General features: G+C 31.6%; 1 protein-coding gene across 1 annotated transcript in view; it reads left to right on the forward strand.

Moving 5' to 3' along the window:
* LOC134245034 (uncharacterized) overlaps positions 1–18,537 on the forward strand; it is a 33,770-nt gene that overhangs the window by 1,316 nt on the left and 13,917 nt on the right. Inside the window, exons 2-6 of the mRNA XM_062727284.1 lie at positions 1,787–1,970; positions 2,885–2,995; positions 12,488–12,560; positions 17,821–17,999; positions 18,237–18,284. Coding sequence (XP_062583268.1) covers positions 1,787–1,970; positions 2,885–2,995; positions 12,488–12,560; positions 17,821–17,999; positions 18,237–18,284 — 595 coding nt within the window. The remainder of the gene's footprint in view (positions 1–1,786; positions 1,971–2,884; positions 2,996–12,487; positions 12,561–17,820; positions 18,000–18,236; positions 18,285–18,537) is intronic.

Here is an 18,537-nt window from a genome sequence, read left to right on the forward strand (position 1 = left end):
ATTGGTTAATGTAAATGTTACATATTTCAGTAAATATTTCTTTTGGATTTTTAACAAGTTTTACGGCAGCTTTAATGAAGCTTTTATTTTCACTCTAGTTTACGGATTCTTTACCATTCATTTATAATGCAGTGTCTCGAAAAGCCCTTGTTTCCCAGCTTCTCACGATGAAACTATGTGATGAAAAGTGGTCACATAAACTGTTTTAAATTCATGAAAGATTCAATAATGAGAGAAGGTCAAGTTTAATGTCATATGATATCTGTATTGTATGTCATATAGTTCAGGACATTATTTATTGAACAGCCCTCGTATATCATCTTTTACACATCAAATTCTGTATTTCATTGTTTAAATAATTTATTAATAATTTATATTTCCCTCATGATTTTAAGACATCTGAAAACAAAAAAGAAGAAGCTTCACGTATGATTCGAACTCTCTCCATAGCGCAGGTATGGTCCAAGACCAACCACTCTAAGCACTACGCTACGAAGTATATGCATTATTGACGTCTTTCAGTGTGATTTAAATGAACGGGTTTGTTGAAGCGTAAATTTTTTCAGAGAAAGTTCGATTTTCATATAGAATGGGTTCAGATTCCATTTTTTGGACATATGAAATAGATTTTACATTTACGTTTCCAACATTTAAGCGTTCACGAAAAATAGAGACTTGACCCACCCGTGTTCAAAATTAGTTTTTTATAGCTCTGTTAAACCCATTTTCTATTTAATATGCTGAACTGTCAACTTTGAAATAAAGATTATCAAATGGTAAGTTGTTCAGTAAACTGAAATAATAAAATGTTTTAAACAGGACATTACTGAGAACATGAATTTAGAAAAATTAGCTTTTCTGTGAATTTTGAAAATTGAGAAACATTTTATCTCAGAGCGGGGGATTGTAAACGCCTTATACGCCCTCTTTCTTAATGCAATTTTCACAGAATCAAGAATTACAATATCACTAAGTGATGGTATCAGTGAGATTCAGTTTGACCGTTTTATATTAGAGGCAATGTCAGGTCAAGATCATTACATTTTCCCTGGATATGAAGAATAAAAGGTTACTGTTGTCAATCAGGCGATCCCTGTATTTCAAACGATTGAATGTTTTTTTCTTTTCCCATAAAAGATATAAACATATAGGTCCTATAAGATAATATTACTAAATTGATAAATATTATTTAGCTAAAGTGAATAATTATATAATCCGAATTTTATCTACTTTTCTTAAATTTTTAGGATATATCAGTTTTTTTTTACATTCTTCCTTTTTTTTCTCTCATCTTCACATATGGTAAAGATGTTAAATTAAGATAAAAAAAATGTTATGAGGAGAAAAATTTTGATCGTTTACATGCACTTTTTTTAAGGATTTTTTACTCAATTCTGTACTTTTATTTTGAAACTTTAGTTCCTCTTTATTAATTTAATTTACATTTGAAAATTTCTTGGAGATTGTGTATAAATTATAACTAAATTCATTATTCTTTAAAAAATTTTAAGAGGCAGAAAAAAAAGATATTTTCATACGCCACCGGTCCGCCAAAAATACATTCCATGCTAGTTTTCAAACGCAGTTTATCATTTCTATTTAAAGTAGTGCAATAATGATGAGGAAAAAAATGGTATTTTAAAATCTCTTACACCTAAATATATAAGACATATAAGCAAATATACTTTGAATATTTCATCTACTCAGAAAACAAAGAAGAATCATATCTTAGGTACGTTTTGACGCGTTTGCATAGCAGATAATTATATATTTTTTTTTATTTTAGATGAACGTCAAATCATTGGTCATGGATTCAACTGCAGAATGTCCATTGAACAGAACAGCATTTATTGCTGCTTCTGTGAGAATGAATTGCAGTGGAGATGCTCGATATTTGTGTACTCCGAACAAAGATCTCTCCTCTTTGATTGAATTTTGCACTAAAGTAAAACGAAAGCCATGGGGACCAGGTAAGTATGAATAAAACATAAAGTGTAGCACAGTCGCACAGGTCACTAACAACGACGTCGACATTGCATTGAAAATAGTGATCCAAACTCCCCTTGATACATAACACAAAATCACTTGTCAAAGTCTACACATTTTCTTTTCCTCAAATTTTGCTTTTCCTTGTAAAAAAAAGATGAAAAATAAAAAAAATAATTCAACAAAATATTTGTGGTTGTTTGTGTCCCTCCAGTATCGACTACGTCAATGTTTCATTCTTAACGGTTTTGGTGCTACTCTGCTGTCTCCTGCATGTCATGGCGTCTGAGGCACCCCTTTTCAGGACGAAAAGGTTATATGTATGTCTTAGTTTAGAAATTAAGATGTGATTCGTAAAGAAAGCCATTACATCTCATCTTGATTCTACTGTACAGGATGAAAACGAATAAAATATGTATATATGACAGAGCTCTGTGAAAACATTGCAACTAGTACATGAGATTTGTACAAAGCAATACATCTTTACCTTTCGGAAGTTAATCAAGAATGGACTGACAATTAAAGGCAAAAAGAGATTACCATGCAATTAAGATTTGAACATTTTTGAGTAATTATAAATAAATAAGAGGTCTAAAAATTAAAGTTGATGAAATTCTGCAGCTGGCTGTTTTTGATATATTCAAAGCTTCATGTTATATTAAACGAACATAAATAAGGCTTAACCCCGAGGAGAACGATCATACAAATAAACATTGAATAAACTTTGGGTCATACTACCCCCAATAATCTCTCAATATGAATAATATGTATAATCTATTTTGGACATGGGACACACGTAAAATGCATATACATTTTTTTAAAAAATCTAAATAAAAGATGTTGCCCTGAATTCAGGGTGAAAATCTAATTGTTGTTTAAGCCTAATATTCTATTTCAGACAATTGTGTAAAACATCAGAGTAATGGGTATCTTACTCATGTATACTGTAAATCAACGTTTAGAGGCGGATGTCCAAATGAATTATATTTTGATGATGAAATCTACAAATGTGAGTAAAATAATGTTTAGTTTCCTTGAATATAATAAACAAATTCAAAATTAAAAGATATTTCATGTCCTTTCTCCATGATTTAAGGATTGTCAATTATATATGCTACCTATTTTTCGTGTTTTTTTTTTTTAAGGAACAAAGACAAAAATACTAGTAAACAAATCTGCCGTATCTTTTTAAAAATTGTTTCGAAATTGCATGGTCAAACAATCCAACTAATGAAAGTTTAATTTAACTAACTAAAAAATAACTGTTTTACTTAAAATTGAATGAAAGACCCATTATTTTTACCTTACGGTTACCTGAGATGGGGGAGTGGTCTCAGTAACAGTGGTGTTATTTACCTGGAGACCCCAATACTCAAGATGTCAAAAAAATTATATACACGTAGCAGGACACAGAAAGTCTGTATTTGGTAATCAGGGTCAACATTCTATGTTCCGTGTCTAACTTTGAGTGAAACTACTTGAAATATTTCAATATGAAATTTATTTATAAACACTTTCATCGATATCTATTGAAGAAAAAAAAAATATAAGGAAAAAATCGGTTTTATATTTCCAAAAAAAAAATTAAATTAAAGAAAAGAACATATTAAAACTAAAAAAGTAATTATATATTCTTTTTTTTATTTATGTGAATATTAAAGTTTAAAAAAAAAATAATAGGCCTAAGATATTCCATTTATAGGCCTATCTGTCGTATAAACCTTTACCATGTGTTTACAAGGAATATTGTTTACGTTCTGAACAACAATTAAAAGTGTCGAAAATATTCACCGTTTCCGAGTGTTCGTGTGTTAAAATATTTTATTGTTTGCAAGATTTCTTTTAGTTAAGAATTGATCTTTGTGCACTTTGTTCACTTTTTCATTTCGAATATTGACAGACGTTAGGAAATTCGAACTAAAAGTTATAATCTCAAAACTCATGTTTCTGACATTTCTTTACAACATGGTGAAGATTGTATTCATATATACAAACTTAAGATAAAACATGGGACAAAAGGTATTTTATCCATATGCCGTTTGTGCTAAATATCTTTTTTTTAAATTATATTCCATTTGTTAAATTTTTAATCGGCAAATAGTTTCTGTACTGTGCATGGACGGTCTAAATTCGAGAGCAGATATCTTGGACGCCTAAAATACGATTATCATACAGCCGTTGAAACTGAAAACAAATATTTTATGAAGTAATGTTTTAATTATCTACTCTCAATTGTTTTTTAAATAAAATTACTAAGAAAGTTCTTTTTTTTTTTACCCTGCGTGTATACAAGGCGGGTACATGAAAGTGTTTGACGCACGACCAGGTAAATTGTTATCAAAACATGCACAATCTCAATATCAGGTACTACAGGTAGCTGGACTGTCAATCAAATCAGAAGCTATTTTTTTATGGCTGACAGGCGGTAAATTGATCTTGAATCAGGTATATGGCATGCCAAATTCACAAAAATGAGCTAAATCTAGTTCCACAATTGATAAACTAGGTTTATCGACTGTAAACTATAGTTGACAAATCGTAAACTATAGTTAAAGAGTCGTTAAGTATAGTTTTCAGCTGTAAAACTATATTTAACGGTTGTTAACTATAGTTTACGAATGCTAATATATGTTTGTCTGTCTGTAATAAGACGTTAACAATAGAATTTGTTGATAAACATAGATTCAAGTCTGTAAACTATAATTTACGATCGTTAACTATAGTAAAGAGTTGTAAACCATAGTTTACAAATCGTGAAACTATTTTTATCAGATTGTTAACTATAGTTAACGGTTTGTAAACTATAGTTTAAAAATCGTGAAACTGTATTAATCAGATAATCTATGTTTTGCTATCGCAAATGATTGTTTTTGGTGTTAAGTATAATATATGGTTGTGAAACATAGATTATCGCGTTAATTATGGTTTACAAATGTAAAATATAGATTAACGTTGTTAACTATAGTTTACAGTCCGTAAACTATAATTTACAACCGATAAACCTAATTTATCGACTGTGAAACTATGATTAGCTCATTTTTGTGAATCTGGCGTGCCATATAGGTAGATTGGGGGGGGGGGGTTTAACATAAAATTGGGTTTTTAAGGTCAGTTTGAAATCTTATGGCAAGGATTGCAATTTCTCAAATGCAAGTAAACTCAAAGATCAGAAGGTCAAAATTGTTGAAACCCAAAGGACGTTCTCACTAGAAATAAAACTTTGAAAAAAAGGATATGGAAATAACGAACAGTATTCAATCTCAACGTCCATTTAACAATTTACAAAATAAGAGCAGAGCAAACACGGACGTCCGAAACATCAGAGGTGGGATCAGGTGCCATGGAGGAGTGAGCATCCCCTGCCGACCGGTCACACCCGCCGTGTGCTCGTTGTCATAATCAGGAAATAACGGAAAAAATCCGTCGTCAATTCAGTGTATAAATAATGGACTAACAATTGGTATGAAAAACGTCAGTCAGCATTTCATTCAATGATAAATTGTATTTGCTGACAAGGTCATTGTATCGACAATAGAATTTACGAAATGATGACTTTAAACGAGACTGTTGATATTCTTGTTTCATCAACTTGCTTGTCAATAATTTACCTCGTTTAAGAAATTGTTCATACGTAGAGCATGCTCTTGCGTATCGAATCAACTGAGATACATATACTCCGTATGCAGGTGATAAAGGTATATTGCTGCATAAGTCAGGGAAGTTGACGATAGAAAAATTAAAGTCATCACGTTTATCATATAGCTTGGTTGTTAGATAACCATTAGTGTCTTTTTCAAGTAAAATATCCAAGTATGAAGCAGAAGTGTCGGACTCTATATCGTGTTGACGTAGGAATGGAAATTATCATTATTAATTGACAATACGTCGTCGATATATCTAAATGTCGAGTTGAAGGCCACAGCAAGTGTTTTCTTCTTTTCACGCATGAGATTTTGCATTAATTCTGCTTCATATGAATATAAAAATAAGTCTGCTAATAACGGAGCGCAATTTGTACCCATGGGAATTCCAATAGATTGTTGGAATACCTGGTCTCCAAAAACCACATAGATATTGTCAATCAGAAGCTTAAGCATCTTCTTGATGTCAACTTCAGAGTACTTATAATTATGTGTGCAATCAGAATCTGTTTTAACAAAATAATTTTTCAAATGACCAATGACGAGGTAAGTAAATTTACGAGTTCCATTTTTGTTGAAGAAGCAGCTGTCAATGATATCAAAAAGCCTGGATTTTAATTTGTCGCGGGGAATTGTTGTGTATAAAGTTGAAAAATCGTAAGTTTTTAAGCTGTTGATTTTTGTAAAGGTTTGTGATTTCAAATTGTCCAAAATTTCTTTAGAATTTTTAAGTATCCACATCTGATTTACACCACTTCTTGAATATATAGTTGTACAGTACTCTTGACGTTTTCCTTCACTACTGTCAATATTTTAGTGAGAAGTAACGAAAGAGGCTTGGTTGAACATTTACTGGAACCTGCAATGTATCTTTGTTTGTAAGGATTCTTATGAAGTTTCGGAATCCAATATATATAAGGTATTTCAAATTCATTTTGGCTCTGTGGAATATTAAAAGTATTCAAAACTGACAGATGATTTTGAAGAATTTCTTCCTTAGAAAGAGAAATATGAGTATAAGTAGGATTACCACTTGTAGAATTAAATCCAAGTTCTTCTAGAATGCAATTTATATAATGAACCTTACAAACGAAGACAATGTTGTTACCTGCTTTGTCGGCAGGAACCAGTACGTACTGATCGTGTAATCTATCTAATTCTTTTTTCACTTCTGGTTTATTGAACACAGAAGGATAGATGGTTTTCATTTTGCCCCTCAATCTTTTAATACGTGACTTTAACATGGATCTGATACATTAAATTCATTCTGACAAGGTGTCAATGTCTTCTTTTTCATATCTGGCCCATCGTCTGGCGTTATTTTCAACAGAATCCATAATATTTATGAAATTCCGACGCCAGTTGAAGGATCGGGGTTCCCTATATTTAGGACCTTTTAAAATAAGTGATCTAAGGTCCTCATTACGAACTATTTTTACGTCACCTAAAAATGAAAACGCTGGTGACAACGGTTCCAAAATTATTGTCAATATTAAAGTTTTTTTAAGTTGGTCATTAAAGCCAAGGTCAAATGGTAAAGTTTTAAGTATTCTAAAGGTCTTGAAACAAGGAACATATATGGGCAAGATGAAAGCCTTAGTACTAACGTTTCAAAATTATGATCAAGGTTAATTTTTTTTAAGTGGACCAAACTTTCAGGTGAAGATCAATAAAAATAATTGTCATAGTGAATACACAAGTACTGAAGTATGAAAGCCTTAACATTAACTATTCAATAGTTATGACTTTGTTTAAAAGTATACACGCTATAACTTGCGCCAGTTAAAATACGATTGGAAATTGATATAATTTGTTTATCAATAAAAGTTACGAAAATGCTGTAAACTACACCATTAAAATTAAACGCGTTACAAAGTTATCAAATTATAATTCTTTATTAGCCTTGCAAGGAAAGAAAAATAGCTATTTTTAAATAAATCCATCACGTGACGACGTCGCTATTTTTAGATTGATAAACACACGTGGCGTAAAGAAAACAAGGTAGGCCGTTTGAGATACTACTCACTTTTGACGTGGATGGCAAGCGTCTTACTTAATGGTACTTATCTTTTAATGTATTCAGTATCAACCATCTTCTCTGTTGTGACGCATATTAACCTTATATTAATAATTGTTGTCAAAATGCAAAATATCTCGTTGTCTGTGATTTCCCGTGTTTCTATATATAGGCCTACTGTTTACGCACTTCCTTCATCAATATTCATGAAAAGACTGAATTCTTACTTCCTAGATAATGTTTAATTGTTTTTGTAATTACAACGACATCTTTAGTACAATTTTGTGGAAAGAATTATTTTTCATTACACTTCATGTGTTTTAAATCATTAATCATTTTGTTTCATACAAAATTCGGCGTTCATATAGCGTATATGACTTTAAGGTAAGGAAATTCATGCATGGCAAAAGTGGGTCAAACTCCAAAGACAAGAGCATTAGGTAGAACCAAAAAAGGTGATACCAAAAAAGGGACTTTTCAAAAGAAATACATCTGTAAAATATTGAATCCAAAGTTCCACCCATTCAAAAGTTAAGGATAAGGTTTAAGTTTTGCGGAAAAAACAGACGGACAGGCACACGGACATAGCACAATATTTATATTCCATTAACGGGATATTATAAAAGATGAAACTCTGTGGATGCCGAAAATTAATAAGAATAATGATTTAATAACAAAAAGTAACTTACAGCCTTATTTACATAGCCATTATTCTTCATATACTGTATCTGGTACATCCCTACTAATGTAATTGTGATTTTAATTCAAGCCATTTGATATAGGTTGAGCTATTCAAAGGTTACAGGGTTGAACCGATTTTATAAATAAAAATGGCAATAAACAGGGAAATGGCATAGTCTTTTTCTTTTGAAAACAAGTCCTGTATAAAATGTGTGTTTAGATCTTTCTGAAAGACTTTTATGTTTCGGTAGATAAAGGAGGGGGTCAAAACAATATACTTTATCTTAGCTTTTGTGATTATTTACTGCAGAAATTGAAGCTTTCTAGAGACAATATCCCCCAAGTAGCCGATACCATGGTAGAAAAATACACATATCTTACAACTTACCAACTGACCAATCGTAAAATAAATAGCAACGTTTACGCTATCTAAATTAAACATGTTTTAACTCACCTGGGCCGAAGGCTCAAGTGAGCTTTTCTGATCAAAATTTGTCCGTCGTCTGTCGTTGTTGTCGTCGTCGTAAACTTTTTATATTTTCATTTTCTTCTCAAGAACCTCTAGGCCAATTTCAACCAAACTTGCCACAAAGTATTTTTAGGTAAAGGGGAGTCAAGTTTGTTCAAATGATGGGCCACACCCTCTTCTAAGGGAGATGATTATGAATTAGTGAAAAATTAATGGCATTTAAAAAAAATCTTCTTCCCAAGAACCACTGGGCCAAGAAAGATGAAACTCACATGGAAGCATCCTCAGGTAGTGCAGATTCAAGTTTGTTCAAATCAAGACCCCCGGGGTATGGTGTGGCCAAAATGGCCGATCAAAGTTTTACATAGGAGTATATAGGGAAAATCTTTAAAATATTCTTCTCAAGAGCCACTGGGCCAGGAAAGATGAAATTCATGTGGAATCATCTGCATGTAGTATAATTCAAATTTGTTCAAATCTTCACCCCCGGGGGTGGGATGGGGCCACAATGGCTGATCAAAGTTTTTACATAGGAATATAAAGGAAAAATCGTCTTCTCAAGAACCACTGGACCAGGAAAGATGAAACTCATGTGAAATCATCCTCAGGTAGTGTAGATTCAAGTTTGTTCAAATCATGACCCCAGGGGATAGGATGGAGCCATAATGGCCGATCAAAGTTTTTAATAGGACTAGATGTTGAAATCTTTTTACTTCAAAGACATGATTAGTGATATTTATATGGAATCATCCTAAGGTAGTGTAGATTCTAGTTTGTTCAAATCATAACCCCAGGGATAGGGTGGGGCCGCAATGAGGGATCTAAGTTTTACATAAAAATATATTTTTTAAAAATCTTTCACTTAGAAATGAAAAGCCATGTTTAGTGATACTAGTATTTATGTGGAAGCATTTTCGGGTAGTGTAGAAAAATAAAGGGAAATATCCCAAGAACAGAAAAGCTATGTTAAGTCATATTGACATGTAAGTATCCTCATGTATTGAAGATTTTTTATTCAAATCATGGTCCTTTGGGGGTAGGGAGGGAAACAATGGGGAATCAAATTCAAATAAGTTTTTAAAAAATCTTTTTATCAAGAGCAGCAAAGCTATATGCTGTATTAATATGAAGGCATTCTCAAATAGTATAAAAATTCAAGCCCCCCTTTTGGTAAACTTTTCAGTTATGATCTGAGTTGTGCTTTTTTCCTAGCCGATTTGCTCAGGTGAGCGATATGGCCCCTGGACCTCTTGTTATATTACTTCGAGCATGTGGTTCAGGTCAATCTATGATCGATATTAAATGGGTTTCAAAAATGTTCATATGAAAAAATACAAAAATTAGAAACTATGAAATTGCCTTTTAAATTTGTTGTTTATTAGAAAATATAGCAGAATTTGTGCAAAATCTTGTGCGTGAAAAGACGAAAACATTTGCTGTGGCCTTCAACTCGACTTTCAGATATATCGACGACGTATTGTCAATTAACAATGGTAATTGCCATTCCTACGTGGATACGATATATCCTGGGGAGCTTGAGATAAAAGATACCACAGAGTCTGACACATCTGTTTCAAACTTGGATATTTTACTTGAAAAAGACGTTAGTTGTAATCTAACAACCTAACTATATGATAAACATGATGACTTTAACTTTTCTATCGTCAACTTCGCTTACAGCAATATACCTTCATCACCAGTATATGGGGGATATATATATTTCAGTTGATCCGATACGCAAGAGCATGCTCTACGTATGAACAATTTTTAAAACGAGGTAAATTATTGACAAGCAAGTTGATGAAAAAAGAATATCAGCAGTCTCGTTTAAAGTAATCATTTCGTAAGTTCTATGGTCGATGCAATGACTTTGTCAGCAAATACAATTTATCTTTGAGTCAGATGCTGACTGACGTCTTTCATACTAATTGTTAGTCCATTATTTACACACTGATTTGACGACGGATTTTTTCCGTTAATTCTCGATCATGACAAGGAGCACACGGCGGGTGTAAACTGTCAACAGGGGATGCTCACTCCTCCATGGCACCTGATCCCACCTCTGATGTTTTGGAGGTTCGGATTTGCTCTTCTCCTATTTTGTATTGTTTTATGGACTTTGATAGTGAATACTGAATTGCCTGATCATTAAGAAGGACAATACCCGTGATCACAAGTGTTTTTGGCCCAGAAATCCACCTGACAATTGTATTTACCGATAGTACAACAAAGGAATCAATACAGACTAAAATCTCCTTGTACTATGACATAGAAAACTCCTGAATTTTATGTTTATTCAATAAATGAATTTATTGTCATTGTTAGCAAGGGAATGATAAGAGAAAAGGAAACAATTGAAATTGCTTTACGAAATGGGTGGAAAATGTTCTTTGTGCCTTTCCCATCGTCATTATATTTTATTGGTTTTTTTAAATATAAAATCCCTGTAGTATCCGTAGTAACCCATAATGCAATTCTCGTTCGTCTGAGTTGTCAGTTAAAGCCATGTTTGTGCCTCCCTTGCTAAGCTGACACCAAAAATACTCTCGGTTCAAAATAAATATTTTTCCACAATGAAAGTTTAATGCATGAATGCAGAAAAATAACATCATAGAGAATACATATACTTAATTAAGTTGAATGAATTCAAATGAAAATGAAGTACATTTCTACAGATATTATATGGTGGTAAAAATTGAAACAACATAACTTCTCTGTTTACCACTTCTAGCTACATTTACGTGAATAATTTACTCCATCTGGCTGTAGTCTCGCTGACTCTCGCCAGAGCTACTGCCAAAGCTACTTTGAACTCTTTGGGTTTTATTATTTGCAGAGCACCGAAAAAAAGTTCCGAACACATTAGTAGGGTTGTAGTATTGAGACCATACAAGTCAGATCAATGTTATTGAGTCAATTAAATGACTATTGCTAGCTCTTTTCGTACTAAGTCGATCATCGTGTATTAACTTTTAAACGTTTCAACTTACCTGTTTAAAACCTTGAGTTAGAAATTCTGGAGTAAGAATGGATCTTTATTAATCACATGGTAAAAATGCATACATTTTTTATAATACACCAGATGGCACCTTCATTTTAAAGATCACTTAGAGGCCTTACTTAAACGTTGATTGTTGATGTTTCTATATAAAAATCGAATCGAACGTAAAACAATCCCTGTATATCTAGCAAGGAAACGATTCACATGGTTTTGATAAGCAAGGGTGTTTTACAAATTAATTTATGAATAAGTCATGATTGTCTACAGATATAGTCAGTACAACATTATTTCGAGATGTCTAATATATGAAAATGAAAGAAATGTGAATAAAAGTATTCAATTTAGATTCTACATCTAAATTTTAATCTGAAGGCCACGGTAATTTTTTTTGTCGAAAAGAAAATATGAATGATTTAAGATTTATGGAATGTAATTTAGTCAGGCTGGTTAATAAAGGAGCACAATACGTAACCATATATATTCTAATAGAGTGAAGGTAATTATCAATGAGGTACTCTGTCATCTCTTAAGAGAATTTTCAATACTTGCATGTTGAATCACAATCATATTTAACAAAAGCTGTTGCTGAAAAATTAATTCTCGTTGCTTTGGTGGCAATGTTGATAATAAAACTTTTTTTTCGTAAACTATTGATTTGTGTTAAGTAATATATAACGTGAAATTTATTTCAGTTCCAAGTTGTTTAAAGATCAACACAATACAAAAATGTTTCCTTGAGGATCGAAACTGCATACCCGTGGAAAGGTAAAAAAGAAAAAAAAAAAAAAAACGATTTTTCTTCTCTATAAATTTTTTTTTCTGGATATTGAATTTTAAGTGATTGGGTGCTAAAAAAAACAAATAATGTCTTTATAATAATTTTTATCCCAGGTGAAATAATTTGAATATATTAATTGAATTAAGTTATGTATATAAAAAGTATGAAAAGGAATATTTCCTTAAATAATAATTGTTTTATATGGAAACTTTGAAATACATACACGTGTTTTAGCAATAAATACAATTTGGAGTATCATTAGAGAGCTCTATTTGTCTCTTTCTTTTATCAGTTGGTCACTGTCTTTCATGTAGTTCAAATTAAATCATTGTACGATGTGCAATATTGTATTAATTAAGTTACTGAAGAGAAAAAAATGCATATACCTTTTATTAATAAATTATGAATCTTGTAGTTTTTAAAATAATTTTTTTTTCAAAAATTTTAATTATATTAGGAAGATTTATATATATTCGTTTTATCATTGTTTTAATTAATTTAAAATCTAAAAAAAAAAACATTACCTAAAATGCAAAATATTTTTGAAATTGACTTATTGCTTTAATTTTTTATTACTGTTGATTATCTGATAATTTAAATTAAAAACCAATATACATGTATGAAGTTGACAATTCGATGCATTTTCTTGAAGTAGGCTGTTTTAGATTACAGTTACCAACTTTACATATTATATTTTTAATATAATTAAATTTAATGTTTATATCACGTTTTTTAAAAAAAAAATAAATAGATAAAATGATCAAATAGGCATGAAAGGTTTTGTTTACATCCGAATTTATGGATAGCATTCTGTTTTAAAATCACATTTTGTCCGATGTTCTTTAAAATTTCGTTTGTCTATTAAGGTCATTGGCAACGCAGGGTTTCCGGAGAAAAAAAAGGTTTATACCTAGTTTTTTTTTATTTATAAAAATAGTCATTGAGAGTGATCTCCCGTATGGAATTCTCTAGGCGGTGAAAACCAATAAAGCGTGTGTTACAGACTGAGAGGTAAACAAAAGCACGTGTGTGTTTTTTATAAGATATATTCAACTCTAGAGTAATAAAAGAATAACAGAGATGGGTTTGTTTACATTGTGCTGAGGGGGCAGACAGTCAACAGGTTGTCATTTAGAATAAGTACATATATGCTGGGAAGTGCAAAGAAGTGACATAATTATGCTGAAAATGGTGATAGCTAGGTAGACCAGATGAGAACGATTCTATAGGTTTTGTGAAGGAGGCATCATTAAAAGTTATAATAAATCCTTGCCAAAATGTTAAATGACAGTTCCTTTCAAATAAAGTAAATTATAGCATAGAAACAAACAACCAGTGTCTTGATCATTATGAATAATAATTAGATGTTAAGGGAAGTAACTCACAATCGAAGAATAGTGCTGGTATTTCTGTGTTTTGTTTCTATATTTGCAATTTGAGCCAAAGTATATGTTTGTCATCAGAAATGAAGATTCAACAATGTATTTTATGTATAAACTTTATGAAATTAATGGGTTTAGAAAAAACTTATGGTTAAAAATAATGTAGGACCATTTTATCAACATTTTACATAGGTAATGCATTGAGAATCGTAAAAACATTGATTTGACAAAATCTTTAAAGGAAGGCTGGCTTGATGGGTAAAAAGGACCTGAATTGAACATGTTTGGTACCATTAAATCTGTTCAAAAGTTCTTAAAAAATTCTATACAAAATCCAGAAACGTTGCCAATGTCCTTAACATTTCACATTTTCTACCACAATGAAGCGCATTGAAGTGGTAAAATTTCCCGTTCGAATGGAACGTTTTGAGCTATCTTTAGAATGTTGATTGTCATCTTATGACACGCCCATTTCTTTAGAAATGGATAAAACGGTCAATTTGTTTCTTCGAATACCTGTAGAACAGGTTTTCCATAAATATAATAGCCAATCAACTTGACGGTGTAAATAAACACCGAGTAAACACGTGTTCGACCGAAACATGTGTTGTAGTAACTTCAATAGACATGATAAGTTAAAAAATATGTTCATATTCGTTGCAATTTGAGTTTTACAGAAGCAGGAAGTCTCTAATCCTTTCTTCCTTTTTTTATAGCCCCATTTCAGTGTAACTCATGTTGTTTACGGCGAAGAGTGGGGTGCCCTAAAACATTACGACGAATATTTCTTTCTCGTTTCTAAAAATATGGGCGTGTCATTGTGTTATAACTGACCTTCAAAACATGACTCAGAACGTTTCATTCAAACGGAAAATTTTACCACTTCAATGCGCTTCATTGTACTATCAAGATTCCTGGACTAATTCAAATTAATCTTGATACAAAGCATAATTTGTTAACGAGGATTTTTATATTGAGTTGATTTATATTTCAAACATTCTGCATAATGATTTAATTCTTACAATTCATTTGGATACTACGATGTCAGATTAACTATATTCATTTAAAACTCCATGATTAAATTCCATACTAAAAGCATTAAGTGAGGAACTACTGTATAAGGGATTAATATCACGGGTTGTAATTTTCACGTTTTTCTCTCATCTGACACGATCGCGGTTTCTTGAATTCGCGGAATTTGGTATGTAGTAAAAGTTACTTCTCTTGTCTCCATTTTATCCATACCATAGCTACATGTCAACGAAATTTATCAGCGTTATGTTTTTATTTCACGAACAAAGGGGTAAGTTATTATAAAATTGTTAGATTTTATAAATGATTAATTAACGCAAGTGCAGTTATTAATAGTCCCTAAACGTTAAATGACATACCTATTTGCTATTACGATGAGTACATGTGCACCCGAGATCTTCAATACAACGCGGCAAAAAACCACTGGACAGAAATAAAACTTTTTATGTAGTTCTACGAAATAAGATCTTTCCACACTTCCTTCGTCAGTAAGTTCGGTATTTTTTTGAATGATTTTTTAAAAGCAAAATGTCGATAAAAACTACATGAACTTATATGCATGGGAATACAGGTAACAAATACACGTGGTAACATTAGTTACGCAGGGGTAATCAAAACCCCTGGGCCACGTGTTTTGATTGATGAAACATGTAGCGTTGGCTATTAAAACAGCTTTTGGACAAACACAAATTATTATCTGCCGATTTGAATTAAAGCAAAGCGTGATAATTAAAACTAATTGAATGACAGTGCTACTCGCAATTACTGAAATGACCATGGACTGCACGTACACTTATATATTTCTATCGTAGTCTATTCTCAAATTTCCAAATACAACATAGAGATTATTGAAAATTTATTCACTGTTTCTTGAATTCACGGATTTGTTAACACCGTGAATATAGCGAATATTAACACCGCGAGTTATTTTCCCCCTATACAGTATATGTTTTGGCAGAAGGTTTTTTTTTAGAAGAAAATGACTTTTTTTCTTTTGAATTATTAAAAGTATGTTAATTTTGAATTCTTATTTTAATGCAGCCTGCCAACGGAGTTATTTTGTGCAAAGGACTTTTTATTCTGGTCCTAACATATGTTTTGATTAACTGTCATGGATTCTATCATCACGTTTTATAGATATAACGATAAATCATTATATTGTGAAAATGAAGGAGAACATGGTCCTGATTTTATCTTAGAATTGGCACTTTTTCAGTAATATCTAAAATATCTAAAAATTAACATCACAGACCTCCACTTTTAATATTCTTTTCTGAATTTATACGGTTTTTAACCATTCTTCATAAATTCAGTAAAATGTCATTACTTTCAAATGATTTTTTTTTGTTTGTTAACTTTTTTAATGCCAGGAAAATGAAACATATTGAGTGCAAAAGGTCAAATAATTGAGCATGCGGAGTAATTCAAATTTTTTTTGTTGTCACAAATTGTAATGTGGCTATTTATGATGTAATAAGACTGTGTTTGTTCTCATGATTTAATTGAACAAAAAATATCGGAGAAAAAAAAACTTTAAAGAAAGATTTTTGTGTAAGACGCATTTATAGTGCAGTGGCCCATTTTACAAAGGGACTTGCAACTTAAGACCAAATTTAATTTTTTATATAACTTTTTAATAAATATTATATCGAAATTAATTTTAATATTTTTAAAAGAAATGTGGTTAAATATTTTTACACAAATAGCTTTGAAGAGAAATATTAATTTTGCAAAATTTTACATTCAACTGAAGTTTTCGGTCTTAGTCGTAAGTTCTTTCGTAAAATGGTCTCCTGGAAGGTCAAACTAAATGCTCTGTGGCGCCAAAAGAAGCACAATGACCCCAATTTTGAGTATTGTTTGTTTAATAATAAATGTGTATAAATTCTATAAAAATATTCAAAAATATACTTGATAAAAAATTCTCATTTCTTTTGATGACAGTATCCAACCTCATTAAAAAGGGATTTCTTTTATTGAGAGTCATGATTTTTTTTGAAAGGTGAATAATTAAAGCATTTGTTTTCTTCTCAAGAACCATAGGACCATAAAAGTAAAACCGCACATAATTTGACCAACAGGTAGTGTAGATTCTTATTTTTTCAAAAGAAAAAAAAAGAGGAGTAGATACTGTGGGTGTATTAAGTTTATTATTGCAATCATAAGAGAAATATTTAAAAATTTTGTCTTCACGATCACTAAATCATCGATTGATCAGATCTTTATGGAAGATTTGTTATGTGAGTTGTTTCAAATTTGGCACGAAAAGCACAATAAACGATGGAAGTTACAGGGGGTTATTAAACTATGATATGGAGATAACGAACAGTATGAAATCTCAAAGTCCATAAAACAATACAAAATAAATGCAGAGCAAACATGGACCCCCGAAACATCAGAGATGGGATCAGGTGCCATGGAGGAGTGAGCATCTCCTGCCGACCGGTCACACCCGCTGTGTGCTCCTTGTCATGATCAGAAAATAACAGAAAAAAATCCGTCGTTAATTCAGTGTATTAATAATGGACTAACAATTGGTATGAAAAACGTCACTATCTAAAAGCCAAAAAAAAAAAAATCAGGGGTTATTAAAATATATGGAAGCCGAGAATGGTTAGTCAAACAATATGGAAGCATCCACATGTTGTGTAAATTGAGGGTTTTTTTTTTCAGCCAACGCCCCCCCCCCCTTGTGTTTTGTGGGAATCACATATATGTTTTAGCTTTTGAATACTGTTTTTCTAATTCCAATTGCTCAGTTAAGCGACTTTACTGAAGGGTTTTCTATTGTTCATTTTTTCGTCTTTTTTCTATTTTCTTTTTTTTTTTGTAGAAACACCACGTACCACAATTTGATAAATGTGACGAATGATGATTCTAATAACCGTTCCCTTCATTCCTCTGAACCCAATGAGAACCCTGCACTCCTATGGATGCTTGGTCTTCTAATTATTCCTTTGATTTCCATAATTGTATTTATCATTTGGTGTCGACTTTGGCGAGTTCGACAAGGTAAGAAACACGAATTTGACTATATAAGATAAACTTGTAAAAGCCAATCTTCCCATTTCTTACTTATAAGATGGAAAATTATTTCAAGGTATCAGGGACTAAACATGATTTTTACATCTACCTTAAGCAAAGTGTTTATTTGGTTTCTTTTCCACGAACAAAATTTACTTGTGAATTTTAAATAATCTTGAAATAATGTTGAATTATTATCAATATGTCTTATAATCTTTCTTTAAGATGTACAAAGAGATTCTGAAGAATGTGGTGCCCTTTTACAAGAACGAGGTTTGCCATTATTTAGTTTCTTTGATATGGTCCGTCATGTTCTCTGTCATGATTGGAAAGAAAATGGTTATCATCATCAGTATTTATGCTACCCTATACAAACACTATTAGCTCCGCGCACTTTTTAAACTCACTTGGGCTTTCGCACAAATTAATGTCACATTCTTCTTGCAATAAAACTGAACATTTTCGAACTCAGAAAGAGCCATAACCCTATAGCATCAAATATCTATCATATGACAAAGTTACATAT

Source organism: Saccostrea cucullata, unplaced genomic scaffold (genome assembly GCF_032062105.1).
Source record: "Saccostrea cucullata isolate Sc308-1 unplaced genomic scaffold, CSIRO_AGI_Scuc_v1 ctg1172, whole genome shotgun sequence".
Lineage (NCBI taxonomy): Eukaryota > Metazoa > Mollusca > Bivalvia > Ostreida > Ostreidae > Saccostrea > Saccostrea cuccullata.